Source organism: Nomascus leucogenys, chromosome 12 (assembly GCF_006542625.1).
Source record: "Nomascus leucogenys isolate Asia chromosome 12, Asia_NLE_v1, whole genome shotgun sequence".
Taxonomy (NCBI): Eukaryota; Metazoa; Chordata; class Mammalia; order Primates; family Hylobatidae; genus Nomascus; species Nomascus leucogenys.
This window is the reverse complement of record NC_044392.1, coordinates 88,935,234-88,958,305: the sequence shown is the minus strand read 5'-3', so window position 1 is coordinate 88,958,305 and position 23,072 is coordinate 88,935,234. Positions and strand designations below refer to the sequence as shown.

Below are 23,072 nucleotides of genomic sequence, written 5' to 3'. Positions count from 1 at the left end.
TAAATAATGCAGAAATAATCAATGCAACATCAACTGAGAAGGTGTGATTAAATCAATGACATCCCCAAGGAATTTTAGAACTGGTCTTTGCATCTGATGAGCATTCGCACAGACCATTCAGTTATGATAAAAATATGCCACATGAACTAGCTCTGGGGCTGGGTGAAAGCTTAGAAGCGGCGCAATTTTGATAGATGAAGACCCCTGGCTAATAGCAATGTGGGCATATTGACTATCTGTGACTTAACACTATATAATTTGGAATGAGCTGCTTGAATAACCGTGTTGTAGAATATTCAGGGCTGTTAAAACTGATGATGTAGATCTACATTTGTTGAGATGGAAAGCGGCCAACAATATTGCTAAGTCGAAGGAAGCAGACTACAGAACAGCATGATTATGTAAAATTATTGCATATTTATACTGCTATCTATCTATTTACAGATCTGTGAATATTCTCTGAAATGTTAATAATAGTTATCTCTGGGTGATAAAATTGTGGGGTAGTTTTTTAATATACTTTTATAGTTTTTTGTGTTGCTTGGATTTTAACAGTAAGCAGTTATTTTTACAATCATTGAAAGAAAAGAATACAGATTGAAAAAACTTGTTGAAAAAAGCCTCATTTAAAAAAACCTTCAAATTTCCTAAAAGATGCTTACTATAAAACAAAAACAAACTCTTGTATGAGCAAATAAAAAAATCATTCACCTGCCTCCATAACTGAACCACATAACTATGTGCTGAATATGGTTAACAGTGACAGGGACGAAGGGATGCCGTTTGAGGAGAGGCACAGGGGAACTCAAGCTCTCCTGACCTAGTGTGTATAATATGCACACTTTTTAAGTGCCTGAAGTATGAAGTATCACTTCAAATGTTATTTTAACCCAAGCTTTGATGGCAATTGATTTACAGGTACAGTATTTTTCTAAGTTCATAGCCTAAAGGACAAGAGAGAAAATATCCCATGACTGACAGCAAAGAAATGATGACTTCATTCCCCATGGCAGTTTCTGTTGCAAAGAAAAGAGACATACACTGTTGATCACAGTACAACTCACATTTTATTCCATTGTGATTGGTATACATGTAAGATTGAGACAGCAAGAGACTAAAAATCAGTGCAGAACTTCTCTGAACTAAAGGGCCGTGAAAGGCATGATTGGTTTTGGCACACAGAGTGGATAACCATACATTGGCTGGAATGAGGTGGTCAGGAAAATAAAATGCACAAATCTAACACCATGTTGAAATCATGTCTGAGTTCTGGAGAATGTTAAAGAGTAAATAATTACAAAGACTGACATGCAACTCTTTACCTTACATTATTCATCTACAGACTATTTTTCTCCCTTAGAGATGAGGCGATGACCTTAGTAATCTGTTCAGAGTAGCTGAAAAGACCAATCAATACACATTAGAAAGATCTGCCTGATTTCTATAGCAATTCATTATAGCTGAAGAAATAATGCTAAATAATGTATTTTCTCTATATCATCGTTTAACTAAATTGAATCACATCACCCAAGTAATTCTGACTTAACTTTTACTTAGTTAAATATAATTTCTCATGTCTTTTAATGTCAAAAAGCAGTTTCTGTTAGTTTATCCATTGGTGTATATATCACAACGGACAAGAGGAAAACTTACGTGATAGTATCTTTCCTTTTCAAAAATAACATTATGCTAATGAGAACATCAAGGAAGTAATGCTATGCTGCAAGTAATTTAGGTTTTCACATCATCAATCACATAGGGAGTCCAAAGAAGCCAGCCTAGCAGGTAACATAGCAGAGCAGAATGCAATGTAGACGAGGCACACAGAGTCTAAATGATTTCTCCAGACAAAGAGAAGGAAAGACAAGACAGAAAGAAGCAAAAGAAAGGAAAAGTGAAAAACAGCCTCTGCAGAACAAATTGTTACAAAGAAAAATCTATTTGCTTGCAGTTGATTAAACATAATAGAGAAGAGTTCTTCGATTTGGGATGATAGAGGTAAAGATATTAAAAATTATATGCTGGTAAGCCTAAACTGGCTGATTGATTGGGCCATTTTTCCTGTGGTTGTATTTGAGATGTTCAGCTCTCACAGGGCGAATTTTTGCTTTTGCCAAGGAAGGGCCAGATTTAACCCAAAAGGGCAACCTTGAGAACATTTTTTCTTTGTTAACTCCGGCATGTGGCTAACATTCATTCTCTCTCTGGTAAAAAGATATTATTCATCTCTGATGAGATGGTTCAAAATATGACAGTGACCAAGACGTGGTTTATTCACAGAATGCACATAACTGGATATCTGCATATGGCATGAATTAAAAAGTTAAGCAACAAGGAAGAAAAGGAGGAGAAAAACCTTTTGCACATTTCTGACATAAAATAATCAAATAAAAGGGAAAGATAGTGGTTAAGGATGTTTTCATTTTCTCAGAGGTTTCTCACTTCCATCTGCTACGGAGGAAATGAAATGAATGAAAGTAATTCTCTTTAGGTCACCAACATAAGGAATAATTTGACTGCAAACATAGAGGTGAGCAGAGCAAGACTTGAAGTGATATTTCTTAATCTCCTTGATTCTTAATCTTAAACAACAAGCCACAGGCAATACAGGAAAGGTGGAGATGACTAGGAAGTGTGATAACGTGCCTGGATCAGTTACCATTCATTGGAAAGTACCATTTCCCCTGCCTGTTAATAGGCTGATTCCTGCAGGTTTGAGTAAAGGAATCATCTCTTCCTTCAGTGCCGCATTGTTCTTTGTAAGAGGCCCGTGTCAGTTGAAAGTTGTGTAATTTAAAGGCTAGAGAAGAAAGAAATTTAAATTGGATTCCACAGTAAATATTCACGGATATTTCAAAGTAGAATTGTCCACTGTCTGGGGTTGGGTTCAAGCATCAAGGTGATTGCTTCCTGAACATGTTCATTGACTATGAGGAGCTGTTTACTCTGGCTCATATTAGACTACCAGTAATCATTTTCAGACATGATGTCTCTTTTGAAAGAAGTGACTTTGCTGGACGACGATAACTGCAAGGGGTAGAAGACTGGAAATAGGGTGAGTCAGGGTAGGTGGAAACAGAAATGAGTTGAAGGAAAAAAAAAAAGAGTTCCTCCAAGGTCATATATGGTCAGTAATGAAGCAAAAATTCATGGTATGTGACTTAAAGACTTTCTAAGACATTGTACCCATGGGATGTTTCCAAGCTTCTTGATCTTTAATCTTTTAGCAACCTTCTGATACTGGATTTACCTTCCTAGGTGTGGTGCCCTACTTCTGGAATTTAGATCTCTGGGGCAAACCCTGTCAGGATGTGCCTCTGCGTAGTTAACACTGCCCCAGACAGCAGCTCTGATTTCAGTCACAGTTCTGCTGAGGAGCCTGTCTGCCCCTGGCAGGGGTGAGGGGAGGGTTGTTGGTGGCAGATGTAGTCAGAAGCAGAGGAGACCAATGACAGACAGGATGGACCTGCAGGAAGGTAGCCAGAAGGAAAGACCTTGGGTTTTACCCAAGGTCAAGGTGGCTGTGATAGAAGAGCGAAAGGCAAAAGTAACTAACTGAATTTCAGAATTCAGAAGTAAAAGAGAAAGGAGGAGGATCCCTGGACCAGGGACTTTCACAGGAACCAAACATGATTCATGAAAAAAAAAAAAAAAAAAAAAAAAAGCAAGCTTATCTGACTGATCAAGAAGACATTCTTCAGAATATACTGGCAACTAAATAATTTTTCACACCAAAAATACAAACACTAAATGAGTGTTTCCTTACTAGGATTAATCACATTTTGATAATTCATTAGCTCTATATCTTCTAGGTTGCTTAATTCATTTAGCAAATCCACAGCTTAGGTACCACCGCGAGGGGAGGGAGGGTGGGGGTGTTGAATGAAGCAATTCAACTTAGAATCAAATTTTGTAAACAAGAGTTAGTAGCACAGTGGCACAGTAGATTGTCAAGGAAAACAACAGGAGTGGGCACAGAGTCATCGGCCTTGCCTGTGCGGTCTTGCTGGCTACCGGGGGGACTTTGCAGCTCAGGAGTCTACTTTCTTGTTAATTAAAACCGAGCAGCAGGTGAGCAGCCCATCCACCTTTTCCAGTTCAGACATGCTCACGGGGATCAGCATATGGTCCTTCAGTTTCTCATAAACCTACAGTGGGAATCAAGGAAGAGGAAGAAAAGAAGGATTATGTTTTACCATCCTCAGAAGTGGAGAATCAATTTGATTTGTGCATCTGGGCTTTTCATTCATTTAATCCCAAGACACACATGAAGTCTCAACCACACACATGCCCACAGTCATCCCCATAGAGCTGGTGGGAACTGGTTAACCACTAGCTCTGTGCTTTAACCTCAAGGCCAAAGATGTGTCAGAAATGTGGTTTTGCTAGAGATGCCTTTACTCTGCCATTGTCATTGCTAGATTAAGTGGTACGTGGAAGTTGGTGGCCATGTGTCAGTCTGAATATTACTTTCTCTTCACACTTTATTTTTATTTATTTATATATTTTTGGAGACAGGGTCTTGCTCTGTCATCCAGGTTGGTGTACAGTGGCGCAACCATGGCTCACTGCAGCCTCGACTTCCCAGGCTCAAGTGATCCTCCCACCTCAGCCTCCTAAGTACCTGGGACAAACAACAGACACACACCACTATGCCTGGCTAATTTTTATTTTTTTATTTTCTGTGGAGACAGGGTCTCACTATGTTGCCAGGGCTGGTCTTGGGTTCCTGGGCTCAAGTGATCATCCTGCCTTGGCCTCCCAAAGTGCTGGTATTACAGGCATAAGCCACCACACTAGGCCTTCTCTTCACACTTTAAAACCCTCTCAACTATACTTTAGGTTTATTGTCTTACCAACACCACTGGAAAAATTTGACAAGATATAACTTAAGTATTTCAGGTTAAACTGCTTTTAAATTACAGGTATGAATTTTATTAGCATCTTTTGACACTAACAGAAAGCATATGTCAAAACTTCAATTAACAGTTCATAGATTTTTCTGTGATGATCAAACAAAGCATATTTTTAAAAACAGAATCACTTGAAAGTGTACTGCCTAATAACAATCTCCTGTGCTTCTTTAGGAAGCACTGTGTTTCTTAAAATTCAGCACAGTGGTTAATTAAGAGTGTTGGAGCCAGAGTAGGGTCCCAAACCCAGTTCTGTCAACCTACTACTTAAAGAATTATTTCAGTAAAGTGACATTTCCTCTGAGCCTCGGTTTACTTCTCTGTGATATTGGAATAGTAATGTTGCCTCCATAGGGCTGTTACAAGGACTGAATAAGATAATACACCTGGGATGCCTGGCACCCTGCCTGGCACTGGGGAAGCCCTCAGTAAACAGGGATATTATTAATACTATTGTTATTTTTGAGAGACACACGGCTGAATCGGGGGGCAGTGAATAATCATCTGGTAGGTCAGATGATCAATGTGGCTAAAGAGGGATGAATGATTCAGATCTGTATTTCTCAAAGTGAGTTCTGTGACTGGGTGCTTGTTGATATTGCAGATTCTAGGGTGGGGGTCCAGGAACTTGCATTTTTAGCAACCCTGATGTGCATTAAAGTATGAGATACATTACTCATCTAAGAGCTGGGTAAGCCCCAGTCCTGGGTCAGGAGTCCTCTATTTTCCTCAGGTTCACACTTTCAGCCATGGAAATAGAAAAAATTATCTATGTATTCCCTCACCCTTTTCTTTTTATCTGCTCAGAAGGAGGCTGTGATTAGAGAGTGAACCTAGTAATTATATAATATTGCATATTTAAAAGGTAGTATAAAATATTTTCTAATATTTGCAAAGCTTAAGACAAAAAAAAAAGATCAATGATTACTAAAGGCTCTTCTGTAATGCACAGTATAAATATCTTGTTCCTCTGGGCAGAGATGAGATGCTGAGTGCCTAGAAGATATGGACACTTGAAGAATCTATGGATGAGCACTGTTATGTTTGCTTGGTAGGGTAAAATCGAAATTACTAAAGTATATAGATGAGACTGGCAAAGTACGCTGAAAAACAAGGGAGATTTTCTTAGACCAGGAAAAGCATTCCAGATCCAGAGAGAACTCCCTTATTGGAACACAAACACAGAGACTCCTGGAGCGACCAGTTAGCTGATTTCGAGTGTACCATATTACTACCTGCTCTATCTTTTCAATGAAGAGCTTTTTGCTACCTAGCACGGGCAGTTTCTTCTTTCTGCAGCCCTGACAATGAACACCCACCACTCTGGGTCATTCATACTCCTCTACCTAAAGAAACAAATGGCCAGGTGTGGTGGCTCATGCCTGTGCACTTTGGGAGGCTGAGGTGGGAGGATCCTTTAAGCCCAGGAGTTTGAGACTAGCTCGGGCAACATAGGGAGACCCTGTCTCTACAAAAAATAAAAAATTAGCCAGGTATAATGGTGCATGCTTGTAGTCCCAGCTACTTGGGAGGCTGAGGTAGGAGGATTGCTCAGCCCAGGAATTTGAGGCTGCAGTGAGCCATGATTATGCCACTGCACTCTACAACAGAGCAAGATCCTGTCTCAAAAAAAAAAAAAAAAAAGGACTGGGCATGGTGGCTCATGCTTGTTATCCTAGCACTTTAGGAGGCCCTGGCAGGCAGACTGCTTGAGCTCACGAATTGGATACCAGCCTGGGCAATATAACGAAACCCCATCTCTATTAAAAATACAAAAATTAGCCAGGTTGTGGTGGTGTATGCGTGTAGTCCCAGTTACTCAGGAGGCTGAGGTGGGAGGATCTCTTGAGCCTGGGAGGTGGGGTTGCACTGAGCCAAAATCGTGCGGCAGCACTCCAGCCTGGGTAACAGAGTGAGAACCTGTCTCAAAATAATAATAATAATAATAAATAAAAAAATAAAAATAAAAAGAAAAGCTGCCCTTTCCTGAGGGGCAGCTCAGATCTGTCAGAAAACAATGATACTGTTGACCATCTAATTGTAGGTCTTTATGCTTAATGAGTATCTGAGGGTGGGAAAGTACATTTAATCAGAGCTGGGGCATAGACTTGGGTGAGTACTTATTTGAAAATCTGAGTATTTATTTGAAAAGCTTTGAATATCCGGCGTGATCATCTCAATTACTATGCATGCATTAGTGAGCAATGACACGAATGAGAAAAGTGAAACACATTTTCCTTGTGCCCTAAATTGTATCATCCTTTCTTTTCTTAATTGTTTGATATGTATACAGGAAAAGGAGGCTCCTATTGGTCACTCCATTATGAAAAAATCCCCATGGAGGCCGACCCAGCTGCAATGGCCAGAAGGGATATTTTTTTACCTTTGCGCTTTCTGGATACTCTTCCGGGGTTCGGTGCAGCAAGACATGCCCTTTGTTGGGGATATTTAGATATATACAGTTTGCTGCTATGTCATCAGGCACAGTGAGTTTGTCGTAGCGGTGGTCACTCATCTGTTGCATGATCTATAAAGAAAAACACAGCAGGCCTAAGAAGAGTATCTCCCCACACTTTCAAACAGAAGGAAGGCAGTGTGGTAGGATACAAGCTTGGAACTGACACTTTAGGCTGTTCCTCTGTTCAAATTCCCATCTATTACCTCCAGTCACTTAGAACCAGACAAGGAAAACTTGATTAAGCTATGAGTCTTTGGAAGAATTGCAAGGGTGTTTGTTGTTCTTTAAAAGTATGTGTTTGTCTCTCTTTTCTTTTAAGGTTTTAAAACTGTCTATTATTTTTCTAGTCTTTGTTCGTAAGACCTATCAGTAAGATGCAAAATGGCCACATGTAAGGCCCAGCAGGGGTTTTGATATCTTTGGCTGAGTAAGCAGGGCTGCCTCCTCTATAGGAAAGAAGGGCCATACCAGTAATCAGAATAGTCAATAATGTGAATCTGATTAATCAGTAACACCACACGTGTGTGTGTGTACATGCACACACACACACACACACACACACACACACACACGCTTTGCTCTTCCACATACTTTTAAACTGAATTCACCTGTTCATTGGCAGGTGATGGCCTTAATACAATGAGCATAAAAGCCACCTGCGGAGAATGAGAAAATCATATTCCCAGGCATCACCCTTAGGGAAAGCTGGTTTGGCAGATTTTGGTTGAGGCATAGGAATTTTGCATTTTGAAGCCCTACAGATAATTTTGAGGCAGAGGTTCCCTGGACCACAACTGAAGAGAAAAAAAAAAAACCTACTTGGCAGGTCTGTTCTTCAAATTATGAACTTATTAGTATCCTAGCATAAAATAACTTTAAGAACAACACAAAAATGAACTCTGCACAAAATTTAAAATATTGATACCTCATCCTTACCTCTTCAACATAATCAAAACTCTCAAAAAACCACTCCTCCCCCTAACAACAAGAATATCCAAATTAAAAAAAAACCCACAAAAACAAATATTATTTGGGGTTTAGTCATGTAGACTCTTTCTACTCTGTGTCAATATCCATACAGTTTTAAGGAATCTGCTGAAATGTCATGCTAGGAAGGTATAACATGATCTTTTCCACAATCTGGTTCTAATCTACCTTTGCGGTCCCATCTACTTTTACTTTTCAGTGTTTGTATGGAAAAGTGCTTCATATTACTAGGCAGACATGCCCACTCAGTCATGGGGGCACTGGATAGTCAGATTTATGGTATGAAGAGCAGAAGAGAGACAGCATGCTTCCTGGAGAAAATTCATTCCTAAGAGTGGCATACAGTAAGCCCTTCTGGACTCACCAGTCAGGCAAATCATTCACTTCTAGTGTGGAATATGTCAAGGGTGGAGAGAGGCCAAGAGCAATCCCATAATGGAATACCCTTCACATGGAAGGAAACATCAGGAATGGGGATGAGCTTAAGCATTGTATGAAAGGCTGAGACATATAGATGAACAAGACACAAACCCAGTTTTCCAAGATTACAGTTTAGTGGAAGAAACTCACAGAAAAATAGATAATTATATTACAATAAGAACTAGCAGGGTACCATGCCAAACATTTTACATTTATTATCTAATCTCAAAATTCTATTTTACGGATGAAGAAACTGCACTGAGAGAGGTCAAATAACTTGCTTTAGGTCATATAGGTAGATTCAAACCCAGATCTGTGCAACTCAAAACATTTCTTAATCATCTCACTTTGCTCTTTCTCAACTTCTGTAGCAGCAAACTACCTCCTACAAACTACATAACAACACCTACTTTTTCACATTCACTTGATATTTATTATTTATTCTCTGGCAGTACCATTAATTCTTTTCTTGTATGTAATCCTGTTGTGACCTGCTACAGTCTGGTATAGGTAAAGGACTTAACTGGACATCTCTCTCACACTTCTGAATTTAAATTGTTCTTGAAGGGATAGGCCCATAGAGGGGATCACCTATGGAGTGTGTCTTTTTTTTTATTTTTTATTTTTTATTATTATACTTTAGGTTTTAGGGTACATGTGCACAATGGGCAGGTTTGTTACATATGTATCCATGTGCCATGTTGATTTGCTGTACCCATTAACTCGTCATTTAGCATTAGGTATATCTCCTAATGCTGTCCCTCCCCCTCCCCCAACCCCACAACAGTCCCCGGAGTGTGATGTTCCCCATCCTGTGTCCATGAGTTCTCATTGTTCAATTCCCACCTATGAGTGAGAACATGTGGTGGTTGGTTTTTTGTCCTTGCGATAGTTTACTGAGAATGATGTTTTCCAGTTTCATCCATGTCCCTACAAAGGACATGAACTCATCATTTTTTATGGCTGCATAGTATTCCATGGTGTATATGTACCACATTTTCTTAATCCAGTCTATTGTTGTTGGACATTTGGGTTGGTTCCAAGTCTTTGCTATTGTGAATAGTGCCGCAATAAACATACGTGTGCATGTGTCTTTATAGCAGCATGATTTATAGTCCTTTGGGTATATACCCAGTAATGGGATGGCTGGGTCAAATGGTATTTCTAGTTCTAGATCCCTGAGGAATCGCCACACTGACTTCCACAATGATTGAACTAGTTTACAGTCCCACCAACAGTGTAAAAGTGTTCCTATTTCTCCACATCCTCCCCAGCACCTGTTGTTTCCTGATTTTTTAATGATGGCCATTCTAACTGGTGTGAGATGGTATCTCACTGTGGTTTTGATTTGCATTTCTCTGATGGCCAGTGATGATGAGCATTCCTTCATGTGTTTTTTGGCTGCATAAATGTCTTCTTTTGAGAAGTGTCTATTCATGTCCTTTGCCCACTTTTTGATGGGGTTGTTTGTTTATTTTCTTGTAAATTTGTTTGAGTTCATTGTAGATTGTGGACATTAGCCCTTTGTCAGATGAGTAGGTTGCAAAAATTTTCTCCCATTCTGTAGGTTGCCTGTTCACTCTGATGGTAGTTTCTTTTGCTGTGTGAAAGCTCTTAAGTTTAATTAGATCCCATTTGTCAATTTTGGCTTTTGTTGCCATTGCTTTTGGTGTTTTAGACATGAAGTCCTTGCCCATGCCTATGTCCTGAATGGTATTGCCTAGGTTTTCTTGTAGGGTTTTAATGGTTTTAGGTCTAACATTTAAGTCTTTAATCCATCTTGAATTAATTTTTGTATAAGGTGTAAGGAAGGGATCCAGTTTCAGCTTTCTACATATGGCTAGCCAGTTTTCCCAGCACCATTTATTAAATAGGGAATCCTTTCCCTATTTCTTGTTTTTATCAGGTTTGTCAAAGATCAGATAGTTGTAGATATGCGGCATCATTTCTGAGGGCTCTGTTCTGTTCCATTGATCTATGTCTCTGTTGTGGTACCAGTACCATGCTGTTTTGGTTACTGTAGCCTTGTAGTATAGTTTGAAGTCAGGTAGCGTGATGCCTCCAGCTTTGTTCTTTTGGCTTAGGATTGACTTGGCGATGTGGGCTCTTTTTTGGTTCCATATGAACTTTAAAGTAGTTTTTTCCAATTCTGTGAAGAAAGTCATTGGTAGCTTGATGGGGATGGCATTGAATCTATAAATTACCTTGGGCAGTATGGCCATTTTCACGATATTGATTCTTCCAACCCATGAGCATGGAATGTTCTTCCATTTGTTTGTATCCTCTTTTATTTCATTGAGCAGTGGTTTGTAGTTCTCCTTGAAGAGGTCCTTCACATCCCTTGTAAGTTGGATTCCTAGGTATTTTATTCTCTTTGAAGCAATTGTGAATGGGAGTTCACTCATGATTTGGCTCTCTGTTTGTCTGTGATTGGTGTACAAGAATGCTTGTGATTTCTGTACATTGATTTTGTATCCTGAGACTTTGCTGAAGTTGCTAATCAGCTTAAGGAGATTTTGGGCTGAGACAATGGGGTTTTCTAGATATACAATCATGTCATCTGCAAACAGGGACAATTTGACTTCCTCTTTTCCTAATTGAATACCCTTTATTTCCTTCTCCTGCCTGATTGCTCTGGCCAGAACTTCCAGCACTATGTTGAACAGGAGTGGTGAGAGAGGGCATCCCTGTCTTGTGCCAGTTTTCAAAGGGAATGCTTCCAGTTTTTGCCCATTCAGTATGATATTGGCTGTGGGTTTGTCATAGATAGCTCTTATTATTTTGAGATATGTCCCATCAATACCTAATTTATTGAGAGTTTTTAGCATGAAGGGTTGTTGAATTTTGTCAAAGGCCTTTTCTGCATCTATTGAGATAATCATGTGGTTTTTGTCTTTGGTTCTGTTTATATGCTGGATTACATTTATTGATTTGCATACGTCGAACCAGCCTTGCATCCCAGGGATGAAGCCCACTTGATCATGGTGGATAAGCTTTTTGATGTGCTGCTGTATTCGGTTTGCCAGTATTTTATTGAGGATTTTTGCATCAATGTTCATCAAGGATATTGGTCTGAAATTATCTTTTTTGGTTATGTCTCTGCCAGGCTTTGGTATCAGGACGATGCTGGCTTCATAAAATGTGTTAGGGAGGATTCCCTCTTTTTCTATTGATTGGAATAGTTTCAGAAGGAATGGTACCAGTTCCTCCTTGTACCTCTGGTAGAATTCGGCTGTGAATCCATCAGGTCCTGGACTTTTTTTGGTTGGTAAGCTATTGATTATTGCCACAATTTCAGAACCTGTTATTGGTCTATTCAGAGATTCAACTTCTTCCTGGTTTAGTCTTGGGAGGGTGTATTTGTCGAGGAATTTATCCATTTCTTCTGGATTTTCCAGTTTATTTGCATAGAGGTGTTTGTAGTATTCTCTGATGGTAGATTGTATTTCTGTGGGATTGGTGGTGATATCCCCTTTTTCATTTTTTATTGCATCTATTTGATTCTTCTCTCTTTTCTTCTTTATTAGTCTTGCTAGTGGTCTATCAATTTTGTTGATCTTTTCGGAAAACCAGCTCCTGGATTCATTAATTTTTTGAAGGGTTTTTTGTGTCTCTATTTCCTTCAGTTCTGCTCTGATTTTAGTTATTTCTAGCCTTCTGCTAGCTTTTGAATGTGTTTGCTCTTGCTTTTCTAGTTCTTTTAATTGTGATGTTAGGGTGTCAATTTTGGATCTTTCCTGCTTTCTCTTGTGGGCATTTAGTGCTATAAATTTCCCTCTACACACTGCTTTGAATGTGTCCCAGAGATTCTGGTATGTTGTGTCTTTGTTCTCGTTGGTTTCAAAGAACATCTTTATTTCTGCCTTCATTTCATTATGTACCCAGTAGTCATTCAGGAGCAGGTTGTTCAGTTTCCATGTAGTTGAGCGGTTTTGAGTGAGTTTCTTAATCCTGAGTTCTAGTTTGATTGCACTGTGGTCTGACAGACAGTTTGTTATAATTTCTGTTCTTTTACATTTGCTGAGGAGAGCTTTACTTCCAACTATGTGGTCAATTTTGGAATAGGTGTGGTGTGGTGCTGAAAAAAATGTATATTCTATTGATTTGGGGTGGAGAGTTCTGTAGATGTCTATTAGGTCCACTTTGTGCAGAGCTGAGTTCAACTCCTGGATATCCTTGTTAACTTTCTGTCTCCTTGATCTATCTACTGTTGACAGTGGGGTGTCAAAATCTCCCATTATTATTGTGTGGGAGTTTAAGTCCCTTTGTAGGTCACTCAGGACTTGCTTTATGAATCTGGGTGCTCCTGTGTTGGGTGCAAATATATTTAGGATAGTTAGCTCTTCTTGTTGAATTGATCCCTTTACCATTATGTAATGGCCTTCTTTGTCTCTTTTGATCTTTGTTGGTTTAAAGTCTATTTTATCAGAGACTAGGATTGCAACCCCTGCCTTTGTTTTTCCATTTGCTTGATAGATCTTCCTCCATCCCTTTATTTTGAGTCTATGTGTGTCTCTGCATGTGAGATGGGTTTCCTGCATACAGCACACTGATGGGTCCTGACTCCTTATCCAGTTTGCCAGTCTGTGTCTTTTAATTGGAGCATTTAGCCCATTTACATTTAAAGTTAATATTGTTATGTGTGAATCTGATCCTGTCATTATGTTAGTTGGTTATTTTGCTCGTTAGTTGATGCAGTTTCTTCCTAGCCTTGATGGTCTTTACAATTTGGCATGTTTTTGCAGTGGCTGGTACCGGTTGTTCCTTTCCATGTTTAGTGCTTCCTTCAGGAGCTCTTTTAGGGCAGGTCTGGTGGTGACAAAATCACTCAGCATTTGCTTGTCTGTAAAGTATTCTATTTCTCCTTCACTTATGAAGCTTAGTTTGGCTGGATATGAAATTCTGGGTTGAAAATTCTTTTAAGAATGTTGAATATCGGCCCCCACTCTCTTCTGGCTTGTAGAGTTTCTGCTGAGAGATCGGCTGTTAGTCTGATGGGCTTCCCTTTGTGGGTAACCCGACCTTTCTCTCTGGCTGCCCTTAACATTTTTTCCTTCATTTCAACTTTGGTGAATCTGACAATTATGTGTCTTAGAGTTGCTCTTCTCGAGGAGTATCTTTGTGGCGTTCTCTGTATTTCCTGAATCTGAATGTTGGCCTGCCTTGCTAGATTGGTGAAGTTCTCCTGGATAATATCTTGCAGAGTGTTTTCCAACTTGGTTCCATTCTCCCCGTCATTTTCAGGTACACCAATCAGACGTAGGTTTGGTCTTTTCACATAGTCCCAAATTTCTTGGAGGCTTTGTTCATTTCTTTTTATTCTTTTTTCTCTAAACTTCCCTTCTCGCTTCATTTCATTCATTTCATCTTCCATCACTGATACCCTTTCTTCCAGTTGATCACATCCACTACTGAGGCTTCTGCAATCTTCACGTAGTTCTCGAAACTTGGCTTTCAGCTCCATCAGCTCCTTTAAGCCCTTCTCTCCATTGGTTATTCTAGTTATCCATTCTTCTAATTTTTTTTCAAAGTTTTTAACTTCTTTGCTATTGTTCTGAATTTCCTCCCGTAGCTCAGAGTAGTTTGATCGTCTGAAGCCTTCTTCTCTCAACTCGTCAAAGTCATCCTCCGTCCAGCTTTGTTCCGTTGCTGGTGAGGAACTGCGTTCCTTTGGAGGAGGAGAGGTGCTCTGCTTTTTAGAGTTTCCAGTTTTTCTGCTCTATTTTTTCCCCATCTTTGTGGTTTTATCTACTTTTGGTCTTTGATGATGGTGATGTACAGATGGGTTTTTGGTGTGGATGTCCTTTCTGTTTGTTAGTTTTCCTTCTACCAGACAGGACCCTCAGCTGCAGGTCTGTTGGAGTTTACTAGAGGTCCACTCCAGACCCTGTTTGGCTGGGTGTCAGCAGCAGTGGCTGCAGAACAGCGGATTTTGGAGTGTGTCTTTCTTACAGCCCTGATTAGAAACCTTAGCTCTAATCCAACATGTGGGCAATTAAGAAGTTAAAGACACGCCTAAAGATTAACTTTTCTAAGAAAATTAACACCATATTCAATTTAGCCCTCTTTATAAAATGGATATGCCCAGAAATAATATGAAGAAGCTTGAGAGAATAAAAAAACAGACCCAAGTAGCTCTTTTGTTACGAATTGCAATTTAGTTCTTCTTATGCAGATTTTCTTTTTGGCTGCTTCCAAAACACAATAATAGCAGCTTCCATTTATTACTGTGTGCGAGGGAACAGATGAAGACCGCCTGAGCCTGTTTTTTTGTAGAGACAGAAACCCTGTCTCTACAAAAAAATTAGCTGGGTGTGGTGGCACACACCTGTAGTCACCTCCTCAGGAGGCTGAGGTGGGAAGATCATAGAGGTTGCCACGAGCCGAGATACTGCCACTGCACTCCAGCCTGAGCCACAGATAATCTGTCTTGGAGTCTAATCCTTAGTCTTAAAAACCACAAAAGACTAGACCCACCATATTCTCACAATTAGTTCTTCAGCGTCTTTCTTTCTAAGGCCTACGTTAACACATAATCTAGTAGTGTTGCAGGCTTAGCATCCCTTCTATCTAGATCCCCTAAAGAGATAATTGCTACAAAGTTCCCAAACTTTTTGGAATAAGGACAAATTTTACTATGAGTTTTTGTGCAGTTTTGCTCTCTTCAACCAGACTGCTACCTCCTTGAATGCAGGTCCAGGCATAATGAGGTAGACAGAGCATGGGCTTCAGAGTCAGAAAGGTCTGGGTCTGAAGGCTTGCTCAGCCACACACTAATTGTGTGACTTTGGGAAAGTCACATATGCCCTGTGAGCCTCAATTCCCTCAGCAGTAAAATGGGATGGGAATGCTATACCTATCTTCCACAGGGTAACTCTGAAGATTATTTAAAAAAAAAACCCAGAACAGATAATGTACATAAAATGCTTAGCACAAGCTTCTAGCAGATATTCAATGTGTAATAAAAGTCAGTTCACTTCCCTCTTTGTTTCTTGCAAGTCACTTAACATATAGCAGGTGACCAAAATATGTTTGCACTAACTGGTTCATTTCTTCATTCCTTTCACCTTTTTAAAAGCTACGGAGAACCTCAGGAGGGCACTGTGATGAACTTTGTGGTCAATCACATGGGTAAACAATTGAATTCTCTCAGAGAAACAAGGTATGGTCTATGTCCAGAAACAGGAATACAATTCATTATTTTTAATGTGAAAAAACATGGCTAAAATCAACGAGGCCAAGGTTTGTCTGTTTTTCGGAGCCATACAGAAGGGCACTATACTCTGTGGTCCTAACTCAAATGACTCTGGATGACAAAGTAAGACAACAGGAGGGTGGACCTGGAATTACCTACAGAGTATGTGGCACCTAAGGGCATTCACAGAAAGAAAGAAAAGAAAAACTTTAGTGTATATCAAACTGAACACATAAGCCTCTGTCAGGTTGTGACCCCAATTTAGTAAAATAGTCCATAAACCCAATGGGCAGATTGACTTTTTCATAGTAGAGTAGGGCTGCCTCAATATGCAAGGTGGCAGTTAGGATTTGTGAAGCTTCTAGACAATAGCTTTTGGTCAGTCTCACAAATGTGCTTTTTTCCAGGTGCAGGGAATGGGATTCCACTATGTCTAAATCTCTGCTTATTATGTGCTGTTGAGGGTGGACCAAGATGGCCAGTCTGCTCATGTTTGCAGTCAGAACTGGACGGTCATCCTGTCACACAGATTGGACCTAGTTTACCCAAGAAGTTCAGAATTTCTTCCAGACAACTGGGGAGGCAGTTCTCTGAGCCAGAGGTGTACTAAGTAGGACCCCAGTGGTTTGAGGACCTCAGAGAGATCCTTACAGCACGTATACACAACCACTGCTAACTGGTCAACCTAGACACAAACAAAACAAACCCTAGAAAATCTATTACTCCCATTGACTTACTTTTCTAAGCAATTGGGAGAACTGTGTGTGGCATATTTTGGCCCACACATTCAGGCTAAGTGCTCCCACCACTCGTAATCACCAGATAACTGCCACTTGGTTTTCCAGTTTAATCTGTGGTCTGCAGATGCTTCATTGTACTCTTTATCTACAGATAAATAAATCACCCATGTCTCTTAGTACCAGATGAGTTGAAAGAGAAAGAAGCATGGCAAGAGTACATCTCCTAGGCCTGACTTTATTCACTGGATCTAGCGGTCTGGGCAAATTCCCCACCTCTCAGCGTGACTCATGCATGTCCGGTGGTGACTACAAAGCAGAAGCGTGGAATGTCATACATTCCAGAGGAAGTGTTCTCAGGGATTGTTATCAGTGCTGACTTCTTGTTTACCAGTGAGGAAACAAACTAAAATCTCCAAGGTTGTGCCCATCTCAGAAAGTACCACGTGTCACTGGAGTGACAGGGCCTGTCCAGTTGACTTCAGCTGTTTCCATGCTCTGCCCTATAACCTCACCTCCTTGAATGAACAATCCTCTCCCCTACTTGATTCCTATTTGAATTGTTCTTCAGTTACTGGCATGTATTTGAAATTCTAATCACTCTTCACTCTTTAATTTTTATCATTTAAAGCTTCTGGTGGGGACATTCCTATACTTACTAACATAAAGGCCAGTACCTACTTTAGAATTATTTGAGGATAGTTTCAATTTTTCATTACTGGGAGGAAAGGAATTATAATATCTTTAGTGGGGAAATAATTTAATGCTGAGACTATATGAAGTAATTCACTGATAAATTCAACTGAGAGTTACTCTTAAAATAAATGACTTAACAAAACCCCAACAAAGCTACCTTAGGAGAAGCTTTTCAATTAATTTATCAAGACTCCACGGTTATCATTTTAAGACAGATTTAAGAATATGCCCAAAGAAATGACTTTTAATAATGAACAGGCCCCATTTGGAGCAGTGAGTAGTTCTGCTTAACTGAAAAAAATTACAAAAGTTATGTCAGGTGTAGCCTTTCTAAACGAAAGGGATGTATGAAGTGGTAACTGTAGATAACCGACAAGAAATATGCTTTTCCCCCTTGAAAATGCTGAAGGTGCTTATTATAAACACAAAGAGATTTTGTCTTTTGGGACAAAGAACAGATTTCTCCTTTCCTGTCGGAGTAATTATTTTCCTTTCTCTTGTATGTTGTTATTGTCTGAATAAGCTTACCATTTATTTGTAGCTGGGTTCAGGAGACACATGTATGTACATAAGACAGGGTGCTGGCCATTCAGCAGGGAACATGCAGAGAAAGATGCAGGAAGGCTGTGTCGCTCTTGAACATCTTTCCCTTTTTACACCCTAGTGGGCTCTGTGAGGATGCGTTCACACATCCTGCCTGGTAGGGCATCACCCCAGGCCAAGGAACAGGTTCTGTTTCCCATTTGTGGATGCACAGAGGCTTCGTTAAAAGATGAGCACCATTTCAAATATCCTGAGAATGCAGCTGTTGGGCCGTTTAGTTCTATGTTCCAACATTTTTTCCTAAAAAAGCATGGAGGAGGTGGTACTGCTCCAGTGCTGTATGTAGTGTTTTTCCAACCCCAGGGACTGTACTTCCTGCTTCTCACTGTGTCTCAAGCCAGAATGGAAAGGAGACACACCTAAACCCTCCACACGTCACCACAAATTCCTTTCCCTAACAGCAGATTACTCGATATCCTGAGAGGCCCCAGACTCAACTCTGAATGATACAAATGAGTTCTACAGGATTTGGGGGAAAGATCTGAGAAGTCAAGTTGCTGTTCCGAATGCCCTTTCTGAATTTTGCCAAAGGAATGATTCCACTTTATGGAAACTAATTTGAGAGATTATTATTGGGATTAGATCAATTGGTCAGCTCTGTTCAACAATCTTTTATGGTATGCCCCCTTCGGGCTCAGCACAATGGCAGTGTGAGGTGGGAAAGGGAAAGAGATGCCTTCAGGAGATGAAAATCTATCATTTAAGGCAGGACAAGCACATGAAAAGTATGCTAGCAGTAAAAAGACAGTCAACCTCACTTTTATTATAGGCAACTCCTTAATGAAGAAGGCATGCAGCTGCAGGGAGGAAATAGCTCTGAGAATCACTGTGGCCACACTGTCATGGTCTGTTATGCAGCTGCTGGTTGGAGGAATTGGCCTTGCTCCCCAGGGTGGAGCTGTCACAAAATAGAGTGGGAACTGTCTGGCTTTCAGCCCAAGAGAATCTGCATGGCAAGTTGCATTAACAACCAGGCATTTCCGGCAGTTCCCAACATTTCTGGGAATTTTCTCATCCAAACAACTGAAATCCCACTCCATTCTCTTGCTTCTTACTCATGCTTTCTTTGTATAACGGTAATTATGTTTTAAAAAATCCTGGGCTATGTTGTTTCATTGAACAATTTAGAACTTATTGGTCAAACTCTGAAGCAAAGGTATATAAAAGGTAGTTAGAGATGTTTAGGGAATATTCAAAGCACATTTTTGGGTCACTCATAATTGATCTTTCACATATATATAAATATATATATGAATATATATAAATATATATATAAATATATATATAAATATATATAAATATATATATAAATAAATATATATAAAACAATGTACCCATCTTAACATATCAAAGCTAAACCAATATTAAAAACAACGGACTATAGAGTCTATTGATACAATATATGATGCCCAAGTACACCCTTCATTGCTGCTGCATATCTAAAATCATTTATTTATCTATCCATCAAGAGTGTATTGAGAGCCTGACAACATACCAGCATCAAGTCCTGGAGGTCTTTTAAAGGCTGAGACAATATAGCTATGGATAACATTCTAATGATAGCATATTTTCATGTTTTATAGTCTTTCCACAGACTAGTTCAAAATGAACACTGCCTGAGAGGGGCTTTAAGATGACTGACTAGAGGCACTGGACACCTGTTTCCCCAGCAAAGAAGAGCCAAAATAGCAAGTAGATAATCATACTTTGAATAGACATCTAAGAGAGAACGCTGGAATTCAGCAGAGAAGTGACAGAAAACACCTGAGATACTGAAGGAGAGGGAGGCAAGGTAGACAGCCTGGCTGGAATCAGCTGGGAGCCCAGAGAGGGTCCCTAGTGAGAGGAAAGGGTAAGTGAGAGATTCCCAGTGGTCCATGTTCCCATGCTGAGTCCTGAAATCCTAGTCATAAGAGTCTCTCAAACCCCAAGGACCTGAAACTGGTATTCCTGGGGTCCGTGTGGCAGCATTGCTCCAGAGAGGGAGCCCACTCAGGTCCCACGTACCCACTTAGTCCTGGACAGATAGAGAGCCAGTTAGAGAGCCCATTTCCCACCAGACTGCATTGTGCCCTGGGACCCAGCAACCCCTGTATCTTCACATCCCTGGAGCCCCACTAACAGAGGGCTGCAGGGTACAATGCAGGCTGGACACAGTAGAGTGGCAGGGTCTCCAGAACTCTAGCCCACACATTGTACTGCACACTGGGGAGGGTGATCCTGGGACAAAGGGAGCTGAACTAGTTGAAGCAATTCTCCTGCCTCAGCCTCCCAAGTAGCTGGGACTACAGGCACACACCACTATGACCAGCTAATTTTTGTATTTTTAGTAAAGATAGGGTTTCACCATATTGGCCAGGCTGGTCTCAAACTCCTGAACTCGTGATCCACCCGCCTTGGCCTCCCAAAGTCCTGGCATGAGCCACCACACCCGGCCAATAAAATTAATTTTTTCAAAAAGTTAACGTCCCCTTTCTTCCATAGTCTATCCATTTTAATAACTCTGAAAACCCTCCTAAAGTCTCCTGATGCAATTTCCTTTAAAAGACACACTCACTCAGAGCTCTGCCTTCAATGAAAAGAGAAAAGAGCTGCCAGTCCACACTTTTGCATTATCCTTCTGTGCGATCCATACCAGTCACCGAACTGCCAACTTTCATCAGCTTTGGTTGCTCTCCAGAGACCTTTCTCAAATTCTCTCTAACAAGCTTCAGGGATGGGACCAGACAAACTTCTCCCCCAAACACAGATCTGGTTTTCCTTCCTCCTGCCGCTATTCCTTCTTGTAGAATTTAGTATCATGTATTTAGTATTATACCACAGGACTTCTTAGCTGGGAAGGAAGGCAGACTTTTCTCTATGTCTGAGTGACTGTGTGCCTAATGAGAATGAGCATAATAAAAACTCACTGCAGATACACTGTATTTTAATATACATGTTATCAACAGAGAGAAGGGCACTATATGGAAAATGTGATAAACGAAAATCTTTCATTCTGTAGGCATTTCTTTCTAAAAAGACAGCATTTTAGAGAAAAGTTAGCATTTCATAAGCACTTGTATTTCAGTAATCTAGGGGAATTATGCCTGATTTTCCTTCATATGAGAGCTATTTCTCTAAAGTGTCAGGTATTTTACTCAATATGATATTACTCTGAATGATTTTAGGTGACATTTTCTGTTCAAGGACATAACAATTTACTTTAGGAATAGATTTTCTCTCCCTGCCCTCATGTAGGAACTGACATCTGGTGAACTCTAGACACAGCCAGTGTTCTCACAGCATGTGGATTACCTGCATCAGAATCACGCCATGGTTCCCAGTCTTGCTGAATCAGAATTTCTAGTGGTGAACCCCAGGAATGGGATGTACATTTTAAATGTGTACTGTGTGTGATTCTTGGGTACATCAAAGTTTGAGGACCACTAACTTATACTATTCAAATTAATATGATCTGGCTGGGTGTGGTGGCTCATGCCTGTAATTCCAGCACTTTGGGAGGCAGAGGTGGGGGATCATTTGAGGTCAGGAGTTCAAGACCAGCTTGGCCAACATGGTAAACCCCATCTCTACTAAAATATATATATATATATGATCTTCACATCTAACAGGTATTGTTACTGCTATTGATAATATGACTGGTAGTAGCCGAACTTTGAGTTCTTATCGTTTGCCAGGGTGTGGATAAAAAAGAAATAAGTGATTAGAAAACATACAAAAACTAAAGATTCAGCGCTTTTCATTTAGCTCCTAATTGTTTTTCATTGTTGTTGTTTTGGGAACCCTATAACGGGTGAGTCACCTCTGAGTATGTGGTCACAGGTTTAAACTTGGTCCCACTTCGGGAAGAGATAAAGGGAATGGCTGTTGTAATCTATCTCCAAAGCTACCTTTAACATTTGCAGACAGGTAGTGTGATGAGTAATATGGGGACCCAACAGCAGCAACAGAACCATAACTGAGAAAATGAGATTTAGAAATAGTCTTAAAGATTATTGGACAAATACAACATTTTGAAAGATGAAAACAAGGAAAAATAGTAAGTGATTAAGAGCAGGGCAATGGTAGTGGGATGGTTTTGCAGGAGGGTGGTATATGTGTTTCTTTTGCATGTCAGTATTTCTAAGGATGATCCAAATTCTAGTATTGTGTCATGTAGTGGGGAAGTTTTCCTCAGAGGCTGCAGAATAATTCACGGTCAAAATGTCACTTCTAATTTAGTGTCTATGTTTCACTCTATGCTTTATTAACCTTCAGCCAAGCAATAGGATACTTATCAACACCTATGGCATTTAATACATGTGATTTCCACAGAGAAACAGTAACCCAAAACTCAAAACCCTCCTCCTTCCAGCTCAACTGACACGTTTCCTAATCCCTTCAACACCAAAGGTACTGGTGTTGGCATGGCTGAGAGTATCACATAGGTCATGCTGTGATGTACGATCTCAGCCCATGAGACAGAAATCATCCTTTTTTTTTTAATCTTTTGCCAAATCAATTCAGCCAAGAAACAATCTGACACTGCTAGAGTTGGAAGGCATGCAAATGTTTTTAAGATGATTTTTTTGGTGGGCCTTGAGAGAGAGTAACAGATGAAAATAAATGGAAAAGGGTAAAGGACAGAGACTCCAGACTTGAGTGAGCACTGATTCCACTGCTGCCAATGGAAACTGAAATGGAAGCCAACCCTGTTAGTGTCTTACAAGCTTAGGCAACGGATGTCTACCAGAGCTGCTGTCATATCTGAGTACTGCTCCATTCCTAAAATGTGAATCTAGGTCAATGAAATCCAGCAACATTTGCCCACCAATTTTTGATGGTTTGTTCCTTTGTGGATGAGGAGAGCTGAATTCATGGTGACAGGGAGAGTTTAAACTCTTCCAAAAATTCTGCCAAAGGCACGCCATTGTGGTAGTTATTTCTGAAGTCATTTTGTTCATCATTGTCCCCAGGGGCACAGAACAGGAGTTCTGTAATTATCTTCCGACGTGTTGATCTGGTCCCTTTTTCTTCCTTTAAAGTCCATCAGTCACGATGTTCTGTTACTTCTCTAAGTGGGC

At 40.1% G+C, this 23,072-nt stretch overlaps 2 protein-coding genes across 3 annotated transcripts in view; one reads left to right on the top strand and one right to left on the bottom strand.

Annotated features, from left to right (window-relative positions):
• Nucleotides 1-23,072, top strand: part of LOC105738391 — a 124,081-nt gene that overhangs the window by 40,221 nt on the left and 60,788 nt on the right. The gene's annotated exons all lie outside the window — the stretch shown is intronic.
• The window catches only part of DDAH1 (dimethylarginine dimethylaminohydrolase 1), a 155,750-nt gene continuing 133,726 nt past the window's right edge, over nucleotides 1,049-23,072 (bottom strand). For both annotated transcript variants that reach the window (XM_030825127.1, XM_012500457.2), the window contains exons 5-6: nucleotides 7,297-7,440; nucleotides 1,049-4,148 (exon numbers count right to left, since the gene is read on the bottom strand). In XM_030825127.1, coding sequence (XP_030680987.1) covers nucleotides 4,032-4,148; nucleotides 7,297-7,440 — 261 coding nt within the window. In that variant the 3' untranslated portion in view covers nucleotides 1,049-4,031. The remainder of the gene's footprint in view (nucleotides 4,149-7,296; nucleotides 7,441-23,072) is intronic.